General features: G+C 36.6%; 1 protein-coding gene across 2 annotated transcripts in view; it reads right to left on the bottom strand.

Annotated features, from left to right (window-relative positions):
• Positions 1 to 1850: 1850 nt before the first annotated feature.
• The window catches only part of SLC16A10 (solute carrier family 16 member 10), a 120704-nt gene continuing 110800 nt past the window's right edge, over positions 1851 to 11754 (bottom strand). For both annotated transcript variants that reach the window (XM_087444007.1, XM_087444006.1), the window contains one exon: positions 1851 to 10142. In XM_087444007.1, the coding sequence (XP_087300133.1) occupies positions 9910 to 10142 (233 nt within the window). In that variant the 3' untranslated portion in view covers positions 1851 to 9909. The remainder of the gene's footprint in view (positions 10143 to 11754) is intronic.

Genomic DNA, 11754 nt, shown 5'->3' with positions numbered 1-11754 from the left:
TTAATGGACAGAAATGAGGCAGTAGCTGCAAGGGGCATGTGGGTTTAAAAGAGGTCTTTTTTTCTTTTTCCCAAGACGGGAGAAATAACAGCATGTATCTATGCTGATGGAAACGATCCAGTAGAGAGGAGATAAGTGATGATACAAGAGAGAAGAAAAGGTTGAGGAAGCTGGAAGTGTTTAATTTGGGGGGAAAAAGATGTTGGGGCAACTAGTGAGCTGGAAATTGAGAGAGCTGATTGGAGTTTTGCAGATCGCAGGGTTAAGGGTTAGGGCACGAAGTGGAGACTTGAAGAGACCAGACAGACTGAGAGGGAATGGAGGAGTCAATGGGAGGATGGTCTCAAAATTGAAGAGCAGGCCCAATGGAAGTGAGGAGGAGGGAATAAAGTGATAGGAAGCTGTGATGAGAGAGAGGGATGTTGGTATTTAAGATTTCAAAGATAAAGCCATTTCCAGAGATGACAAGGTTCCAAGTGTCACTGTTAGGTGTGAGTGGAAATAAAGTTGCTGCACATGAATATTGAAACTTGCACCAAAAGGTTTTTGCTAGAGTAACTGATGGATGTATGGGAGTGACCAGGGAGGCCCACAGACAACTGGGGCAAGGACACGTACTAGGTGGTAGAGCTGGATGGAGTGAGCCTGGGGAGCAGAGGGCCCGGCTATGGAGGAGACCACCGTGTGGGGCAGTGAGCTTCCTACCCTGGAAGGGTTTAAGAAGACACTGGTGACTCTTGAGTTGAGGATTTAAAAAAAAGAACTCTTGGGGCTGGTCCGGTGGCGCAGCGGTTAAGCGTTCACGCTCTGCTTTGGTGGCCCGAGGGTTCGCAGGTTCGGATCCCGGGCGTGCACCGACGCACCGCTTGTCAGGCCATGCTGTGGCAGCGTCCCATATAAAGTGGAGGAAGATGGGCATGGATGTTAGCGCAGGGCCAGTCTTCCTCAGCAAAGAGAGGAGGATTGGCATCGGATGTTAGGTCAGGGCTGGTCTTCCTCACACACACACACACACAAAATCCTCTTGAATTTAAAGTTTTAGGTTCATCTGTAGGAGACTATGAGAAGAGATCTTTAAATCCTATAAGTCTGATACTATGATAATTATTTGTTATGCCTTTAGAAAAATTAAGTTTTCTGTATACATTAGAAGTCATATATGTATTTTTTCTATAAACGTTATTTTCTCAGAGAGTGAATTTTATCCTGCTTAGGATCAGTAACCATTTGTCATATCCATTCTCTCCTGGCTCCTTCAAAAGCCCTCCAGTGGCCTGCACATCCTGGCGCCTGTGTGCAGACAGGTAAATAATTATTAGATTAAATGATATATCACAAATTCCATGTTGAGTTTAATGTATAAAATCTCTTTAGCACCATTAAACATACATAATAATTTGCTTTGTAGTTAGGGCTCATCAAATAATCAACATTTGCTGACTACAGAGTCAGTTTTTCTCCAAGTGGGTAATCTACAGTAACATGGGATTAATGCCAGCCTGGTTCTTGATCATCCCCTGAAATTGTCAATGAGTAGGAAGTCACCTAGTACCAGCTGAATTTAATAAATTTAATCAGTGTAAGTAAAACAAACAGTAATGTAAGACAACTACAAAAAAAGTGTCAAGAAGAAATCATTTTTGGACTATCCAGTGCTTCTCAGTGATTTTTATCCCTGTTCTTTGCCCCAGAGAAATAACAACACCCAAACACACTTTAGAATTCATATATGTAGCTTAAAAAACACACAGCTTATTTCTCTTTTATTCAACACAGATCGTTTCCTTCACTTTAGTAATTTTTCCTTCCCCACCTTCCCCAGGGAATTCCATAAATGTAATCACAAAGCCTTCTAGAAATTTGCTAAAATTTTTTTATTGTATTGACTAAGAATATCACATTGTTCCACAGTAAAATGATCTTATCCTCCAAATGATTACAAAGGTTTTTCATTAAAAAGGTTTGGTTATCTATATTAAATTGCACATTATTAAAAAATCAATTATAAATTATATTCTTTAAAAAGAAACATAAAACTTTTTAAAAGGCAAGTACTAAAATCCTGTATACTGATCAAATCCAGCATAATCATTTCACATGGTGATCTATATTTAAACGACTATTGTGCCAAAAATGGCATCCTGTGTAGGTAGAGAAGCACAGCCACACTGCAGTGAGCAGCATACACTTGGTTTTTTTTTTTAACTTTATTTATTTCCCCCCCCAAACCCCAGTAGATAGTTGTATGTCATAGCTGCACATCCTTCTAGTTGCTGTATGTGGGACGAGGCCCCAGCATGGCCGGAGAAGCGGTGCGTCGGTGCGCGCCCCGGGGTTCCGAACCCGGGCCACCAGCAGCGGAGCGCGTGCACCCAACCGCTAAGCCACGGGGCGGCCCATGCACTTGGTTTTGATGTCTAAGATAAAGCATGTTTTTCTAACTTTGAAAATATGCAAAATAATTTTAAAATTACTTTTTTTAGATAAACATTAAAATAAGTTGACATGAAAAATGTCGTTATACTAGGAGACATTTAAAATATCCAAACTGTCTCTTAATAATACTGCAGGGTTCAGTTTGTACCTGTAACTTTCAGGCTAAAATAAACTGGTAGGAGGAAAACAAACTGACAAAAATGCAAATTTATCAAGCATCGTGCAATGCCTTTACAATCTTACATTTCTCAAACCACAATATATTAACAGTTACATCAGAAGTTATTATTAAAGGGATATTTAATCGCACTCTCCTGTAACCTCTGATTAACAAGCCCCTCATTCTTCCTTCCACAAATAACTCATGTTAACAGTAGAAAGGAGTTATCATTAGTTAACGGAGAATCCAGTATACTCTAGTAGATTCTAAATGTATAGTCTTCCTAATTAGGAAAATGATAATGTGTTAATTAGGAAAATGATAATGTGTATCATTTCCCTAATTTATATTTATAAAATCCTCATAAAATAGAGTTAAGGCAAAGTCTGTAAAAGACAACAGGATTAAATAAAAGCCTGTGGTCCCCACTTCATTTGAATCCTGTTTACAGGTACATTAGGACTCAGAGACCCACGTGGAATCTGGGTAGTTTAGGTGTGTGTGTGTCACACGGTCAGCCACAGCGATGCTGCTGAGAGCCCTTATCAATCATAAGTCTGAGATCTGCTGACACCCACCAGACACAGTCCTTACTCATTTCAGTCCTAATGTTAAATCTGAAAGCTGAGCAATGATACTCTGTGATTTTTTTTTAAAAATGTAACTCATTATCTAAGTTTTAAGATTGATGACTCCCAAAACTCCAATTCTAGCCTGAAAAATAGCTTAAAATATCTACTTAAGCTCAATAGAAAGCTATTTTGTATATTTAAATATATACATAATAAAATACACATAAAATATTTTTCGCACACCCTCAGAGTTACAGAATACTTTGAGTAGCTAACTTCATGCTAGAAACACTGACCAGGGACTTTTTCTTTAGTTATTACCTTGTGGGCTATGTTCATCATTAAGTTTTCATTTGGCCATCATTTTCTTGTGAGTTTCACACTTTAAAGCGTTATGTACTAACAAACATTACATACCTCTAAGTAGATATTTGAACTCAATAATTGCTTCATAGGTCAAATTTTTTTCCTCAAATGTGTATACAAAATGCAACATGCATAATACTGCTGGATCTAGACATTTCCTATAGTGTTATGTATATTTAAAAAGAAAAAATAATTTTGAAAGGAACATGAAATTTAGCACCAATCTTGATATAATCTTTCTTTGGTAGGGAAAAAAAAAGGCACCAAATACATAGTCTGTTCATAGCCTGGGGTTAACATACAGCACTCTTGATAACAACCCTCAGTCCCTGAAATAATATTCCACATAGGCTGAATTATGAAAGATACACGGACCCATCACTTTCTAGCATGTTAGAACATACTATAGAAGACTACATTTAGGGACGATCACAGTAGAAAAGGTTTATGTGTTTACACACATTTAAAACAGTTAAATTGACTCTTCTGATAACTCACAGATATTGGAAAGTATTATCCAGTGAAGAATAAAAGTCATATATCAGAGGCTCCAAAATAGTATCACAGATCTAATTTGATTTCTAAATATTATTTTATATTGATAGGTTCTATCACATACATGCTTAGTGACATCCAACTCCAAAATACTCTTCTTACAGCACTCATATTGACAGGCTAGAAACATCTTTCATTAAATTGGGAACGTGTGGGTTAACTCCAACACTACTGCCACACTCAATGACAGCATTTTCAAAAACTCCAGTGAGACAAAAATTAATTGCCACAGTCCCTGCTCCCCTGGGGAATGGGGGTGCCTCTTACGTGAGTTTCCTATGGAAGCTGTAAGGTTAGGGCACAAGCATACAGTCCACTGTCAGTGATCATCCATCTTCTGCCAAAGAAGACACAAGTGAAAACAAAACCTATCAAGCTGCCAGTGTCATGTGAAAAGCCACTGGTTTTTAATAAAACATTGTAGTAAGAGTTCATTATTACATATAGATTATAAATTTTTTCAGCTTTTTTCCTTTTTCAGATTATCCATAGGCCACATTAGTTAATATTCCTTTTTTGTTCCTTTTATATCCAATTATGAGAACACAGCACTTAAGAAATTTTACTGATAGCCTGACCCCCTAAACAACGTGCACTCCCTTGCCTTTTAATCCCAGAATTACCATTAGCTCCCTTCTGATGAAGCAAGAATTGATTAAGCTGGGCTTTTAGTTGGACACTGAAAGCTGAGGTAGGTGGACTGTCATGATCAAGTACTTAGAAAGCTTTAATTTCATTCCCAATGTCATTCCAACATACTGATAAAAAATTGAAATGTTTCATAAATGAGGTAGCCTTTTATATTATTTTATATCTGTCAAAAAAAAAATAGTACCATGGGGGGTTTCCTTGAATGTATAAGAGGTCAAGATGATCAGTGTTCACTATTTAAAAATTAATAATTTAAATAGGACAAGCTAAGTAAGCTAGTATGTCCCAAAAGTTTCAGGGTTTCTTGGAGTGATTCAAAGATGTGGCGATGAATTGTTTCATGGGTCTTTATTGTCTCAGGAGTCATCTGATAAAGTCCATATTTATGGTAGTTCAGTAACTATGGTTCTAAGTTGTATGCAGATTTCACATTTAGCTGTGGGCATTTGGCCCTTTATTCTTGAGATTTGTGACCTATCACTCTACAGTGTATTTATAAAACAAAGCATTAGTCTCTGCCAACAAATAAAATGATAAACATGGCCGTAGTTATGACATAGTGAGCCAAGGAGCTGTCTACTGTTGCTCTCCACTTTGTTATTTGCCCTTGGACCCATTCTCAAACTCAGCTCTAGATGGTCTTTTTATTTCTCTTACACCAAATCATCAACAAAAATCAGTGAGTATAGTATGAGCAGAATTAGCGATTATCAGTAGAGTAGCAAGCCTTCCTTCTACGGTGTGTTCTTATTCCACACACCACATCACCATTATCAATGTCAGAGTGTTCTTTTGTTTTAATAACAAGGGAAAAGGTTTGTGTTTTTAAGAGTTAATTAAACTATTATGGATGATGCATTTTTCTAGCCAAGACACCACTTGTTTTTCAAATTAAAAAAGAATATAGATGTAAAAAGAAAGTAATCATGTTTTACTTCCTTCTCCTTTGCACACATTGGAAAAAGCAACAATCTTTAACCTAATACAAAAATTGCTCCTTAATGTTTATGCCAGCAACGAGGAAGTTTTCAGAGTTAGACATTCCCTAAAGAGTTTTAAATATTTATTTAAATTGTTTAAATATTTAAAAATTAGAGCTAATTAGCTTATACTTTCCACTTGTATTTCTAGATTCTGGGAATTTAACACCATTCACCGTTAAGTGTCACCCAGCCTAAGGGAGGTTCATTAGGAACTGCATCTGGGAGGCCCACTACCTTCCAAGTATCCTCCAGGATGTGCCCTCAGGACTAAGATTTTGCGAAACTTGAATGGAACATGAAAGAGTAAAAAATTATGCTCTCTGAAAATATTTATGCTAAGAACGTGACAACCTTTCCTCTCAAAGCATTTACCTTAAATGTTTAGTTTTATATGTTAGCACAAAAGATGCCAATTATATGAAACTTATTACTTCCCCTCCTAAATTCTAATCACATAATTAAAAAAAATTTCAATGTGGACCATTAGAACTAGAAGCTGAAAGCTGAGAGCAAGCCCTTCTCCACGTTACCCACGAAATTGGATGGGGTTCCATCCTCTGAAACCACAGGGACCAGTAAGTAGTGCAGCTAAGCAACCCGTGGAACTCAGCAAGGATGTCAATGGACTCCTCAGCAGGCTTTTGAAGGACAGGGGGAAGTAAAGGGAAAAAGAATGATAAGGATAAAGATAGATGAAAAGAGTAAGAAAAAAGAGGCATGTGAAAGGGCGTGAGAGTACACCACCAAGAACTCAAAGCCACTCCATGCTTTGGTTGCCTACCCCTAATCTCCTACCACATTTTCTATTCAGTTTTCTATTGATTTAACCTCAAAAGTCGTCTGGACATAGGACAGTTTACAAATAACAATGGTACAAATTAAAATATTCCTAAGTGCAATGAAAAGGATTACACTTACCAGAAGTAAACAGACGTTTACTTTACAACTAAGTGTACATTTAAAAGTGTGGGAAGTTGAAAGTAATAGTGGTAAAAGTTTCTCCACATTTGGGCAGAACCCATGGGACTGTCGGCAAACAAGCATAAACATAATATATGGATCGTGAAATGCAAATGAAGTCAATTCTATTTATGAATAGAATTTGAAGCTTAATGCAAGCACTACGCAATTTTCAGTGGAAATTAGAAGTACTGTAATAAGTCTGTAGACTAAGCATTGCAACTGTGATCAAAGAGATTTATAAATTTTGAATAAAGTATCAGTAATCTGCGTAGTTTATTATTACCGAAATGGAGGGATCCCAACAATATCCACTGCAATTAAATTTAACCAAAATGTTTCTGGAAGATCCCTGGGCATCTGTTACAATAGTGTCTGATCCAGTTTCTGTAAAGAGGAATAACTGCTCCCCTTCTTATGTTGTTCTTGGCCTCAAAAGCCAGAACATTTTGAATTTGAGAATTTGCTGAGTCCTATCAGAATTAAAATGATGGGATAGAAAGCAGACTTCTGACTCTATTCTTTTCCTCTCAAAAAAGTATCTGTACTGAACAAAAAAATTTAGGCCCATCAGGTCACTTTATTGCAACAGTAACACTCTGTTCAGAAATTAGAAAGGATTTACTTTGAAAGATTAAAGTAATATTTCTTGATCTAAAACACAAATCTTTGTAAATATTAGTATTTTTCACTTTCTTAGTTTGTAGAACTTTTAGAACGTTAGACTTAAAACTTTTAGAACTTTTTGTACCAAACAATATATTATTAAATATGCATTTTATGGAAGTTAGCACCTTACCTTTTCTACTTTTTCTTTTTAACTTCACTATTACAGCACAGCACTCTTCATAAGAGTCTATTATAATGGAGCTTTTTCAGTCTTATAGATCCTGTTTGATTCATTCCATTAGACTGAAAACTATACATGTGTAATATCATACACAAACACAATATTCTGAGATCTAAGTTTTATTATAAATACTTAAGTCACTTTCCTCTTTTATTACAGAAACTAACCAAGCAAGATCAAGTCTTTTGAGTTTCAAATTATTACCTATTTTTTTCCCTAAAATTTGCCAAATTTTGAAAGGAAAAACATTTTGGAGGTCTTTACAGAGTAAATTTTGTATTTTAGAATTAAAAAATAAACACTTTATAATGGCAGGGTTGATGATTGGTCTTAGCTGTACATTTTTGTTGATCTCAAAAGCACTGATAATAATGAGGAAATAGTGTTTCATATAACTGGGCATGAATAAATGAAGACCCTGATAGTGTATTATATTATCATTTCTAAGTCATGTTCTAAAAGCTTAACGTAAGAACATGAAAGGGCAGTATGGTCAAAATGTAGTGTATGTGTGTGTTTTTTTTAATGCAACAGAACCTTCCAAAAAACAAATAACCTAAGTCCCCTGAATATGAAATGTGGAAGTATTGGAAGCAGTGAGTTGCAGCTACGTGTATGGCACAGTAAGTTGCTGAATGTCTTTGCAATCAAAGTTATTTAAAATCCGATTAAAAATAAATTCTACATTTAGCATTTACACATTGAACTTGCAAGGTTGCAGATAAGAAGCTGATACTGAAAGGAAAAGTTATTAGGTTTTCTAGCCGTTTAATTAGCAGCCTCACGTCCCTCCAGCCGGCTGCGTGCTGCTCCCCCTCCCCATCAACAACTACAAATCCATATGCTTTCCAGGTACCTCCATCCTCAGCTAGAGACAAGGAATGGAGGGGCTTTGCCTTTTAGAAATGATAGAAGCTGAAAAGAAAAGTAGGGAGATAATTAAGTTTCTATGCTTACAGAGAATTTGGAAACAGATGGATCCTAGAGGTGCTTTAGAAAAACATAGCATTCTTCTTCCTAGGTGAACAAGCTACATTTGAGGAAGATCTAATATACATCTATATTTAGAATTTAAATATATTTTGCATATTAACTTTTAAAGAAATAAAAATGTACTAAATAAAACAAAAATGCACTAAAGTATAATTTCAAGGATGAAGAAAGTGTTCCTATTTTTCTTAGATGAGCAAGCATCATGGCATGACTTTGGTTTTCATTTTAGGTCCTTAAAACTCCAATAGCTTTCTTACAATTGTCTGTGTATAAACAGAAAAACTGCCGGGAATGTGAATGGGGAGCACGCTAGGATAAATACATATGAATGCAAATTTTTGTCAGAAAGTTTTGGAAATGTAGTTGTTTCTCTTTATAAGTAATTTTAACCTTTCAAGACCCATTAATTTCATAAACCAATTTGAGCAATTGTTTCTATCAGAAATAGATATTTTCTTCATGAATACGAAGACTTCTTTTTCCCCCATTCATGCCTGAAACCACAACTTTATAACATGCTCAATAAGACTTTGTTTAAATATCAGGTCCTAGTCTAACAAATACAGAAGCCAGAAAAATTCTATGTTAAAATTGCCAGAATATCTTTCATTCATTGTATTTTACTGTATTGTTACAATTTAAACAAATTCAGAAATTTGGGGGGTTTCTGGCTACTTGAGTAAGATGCACTGCAAACCCATAGGGAACAAACGTAAATGGAAGAAATGCCCGATTCCTGAACTGCTCTGCTCTTATGAACAGGATCCTTTTCATTCCACATACTTGTTCTGAATACATTGTTAGCATCTGCTCCAGGGCAGTCTCCTGAGACTGGAGCAAGTCAGAATAACTTAATTTCATAGCTTATTTAACAGCAGACAAGCAACTTGAACAAAGACTTGAGGTTTACCGACATTATCTAGAATCCAGGCTTAAATTTTGTAAAAAGTTTCCAAATAGCAGAAGAAACTAAAACAGAGATACCAGAACTAAAAACGCCATGTGAGATGACCAACAATATTTCCAGTCCTAACCAAACTGTAACCCTTTCAGTATAGCTTGAGGTATTTTAAAATATTTGTACAAGCTAAATAGCATTCAGTTTCTAGAGCTGCTTTTTACTGAGATAGCTTCAAATTTTCACAATATTTGACTTTCAGACATGTTTTCATGTACCCAAGTCTCTGCCCTCAGACTCATGGAAATAATGGAACAGCTATTCAGTGGCAGAAAATAGTTCTTGTAGTAATAAGGGTTCTACTTCCCAATTATTGTGCTATTCTCAGGATGTGATTAAAAAGTAAGAAATTTGCAATTCATATAAAAGGAAAAATTGCTTAAAATTCTGAAATCAAATCCAGTCTGTTGGAGGTATATAAGACATTAAATAACAGAGTCAGATTCTTTCTTAAGGATTCCAGATGAGTTGGACAGCAGAGAGTTCTGGTTCTCCAACATTGTCTCCATTTTTTCTCCTCCAGTGGTTTTATCGGTCTCTCTTTGCTTCTTACTGTGGATCCATGGGATAAAACAAAGGATGGCACTTCCAATGAGGGGAGGGATTCCAGCGAGGTAGAATGCCACATCATAGGAGCCCAGCTCGTCACGAAGTAACCCTGGGGAGGGAAAAAACTGTCACCAGGAGAGAACAAGTGTGGCTCTTAAGGGTCTCAGATCAGTCACACTAACGGCCTAGTCCCAACCTAATAACTTCATCTCAGCAGGACTAGTTCAAACAACATCTCAGATGTCAGAATTTTTTAGGAAATGGATCTGAAATACAAGCCTTTTCTGATATGAGGAAGGAAAAGATCTCATATCTTTAATCTTGTCACAGACTACAGGCTTCTGGGTTTTCACACCAAGATATTACATGGAAAAAATATTTTCAACCAAGCTTTGGCTTTCTCAAAACCCTTCAGGGGCCATTGGGGTATTCTGACACAGCGTGTAAAGGTTCTTATTTCAGCTGATGGTGGACAGACCACCAGCTGAAGCTTCTCTCATCCACACATACCTCAGAACATCTACATTTCAAACCTTTCTTGGGCCTATTTGTTTATGAAATAACACGCAACTATTTAAAATTATAATCCAAAAATCATGAAAAATTATAAATCTAAGAGTCAGAATGAAAAGTTAGGTTGTTAAATACATTTGGGAAAGATAGTAAGGCTTGTCAGCACTTGGCAGGAAAATGTAAGACTACATGTGTGGCACTCTAATAGATCCTTGGGCTCTGCTTCTGAAAATGGTTATTTGGAGTACTTCTTACTTCTAATTTCTCTAACAAAATCCAGATTTTAAAAGTTATCTTAGTGTTTTTAAACTTTCACTATACAACATTTCAGTTACTATACAGTATTTCAGTTATCTGAAATGTCCAGGGAACACAATGTACTGAATATCTGACTCTGATGAATAAATAGCTGAGGACTTGTCCAGTTAAATACCAACACATAAAAAAAAGTGTACATTCATTCTGGATAGAAACCTAAAATATACAATATATCTGCATATATGATTTTCCTATCTTCTGAATCCGAATATTCCATATATGACTGAACCTTTCACCCTGTGAACACTAATTATTATGTTTGCTGTAATACTGTGATCCCTCGGAACCTCCTGGTGAACAGGGGCCCTCTGCTGCCAGTTGCAGTGTGGTGTTCTGCCTGCTTTGGAAGTTTCCTGTTTCCTCCTTTATTCTTGGTCTGTTATCAGTTAGTTGAGTAGCAAACACCCTTCCTACTAAAGTGCTGCTTGTCATCTGCTGTGGACTTGGAAACCCTAAAAACCTAAGCCTGTAAGGTGTAAAACTAACGTGAATAGTCTATTACCTGGGGTAGAGGGAAAGGACTGGAAGGTTCTCCTACAGGGACACTGTGGCCTTCAGAAGAACTTAATTTTACTTGTTCTGCTCAGTACTGACTCTGCTTGCTTGATTCATGACTAGGTTCCCAACTGGCAAAGTTGCTAGATATGCATGGTTCTGGATACGAGAACGAATTGAGCTGAACTTTCATTGAGCCCCTCATGTGCCAGAAACAGATGATGGTACATAAAGCAGTCACCCCCTTGTCCGAGCGTTCACCTTCTGCAGTTTTAGTTACCCGCACTCAACTGCAATCCAAAAATATTAAATGGAAAATTCCAGAAATAAACAATTCATAAGTTTTAAATTGCTTGCCGTTCTGAGTAGCGTGATGAAATCTTGCTCCATCCTGC

The sequence above is a fragment of the Ceratotherium simum genome, chromosome 19 (genome assembly GCF_057802395.1).
Source record: "Ceratotherium simum simum isolate JZ-2026a chromosome 19, ASM5780239v1, whole genome shotgun sequence".
In the NCBI taxonomy this organism is placed as follows: domain Eukaryota; kingdom Metazoa; phylum Chordata; class Mammalia; order Perissodactyla; family Rhinocerotidae; genus Ceratotherium; species Ceratotherium simum.
Note: the sequence above shows the minus strand (reverse complement) of the source record. Positions and strands in the feature narration are given on the sequence as shown.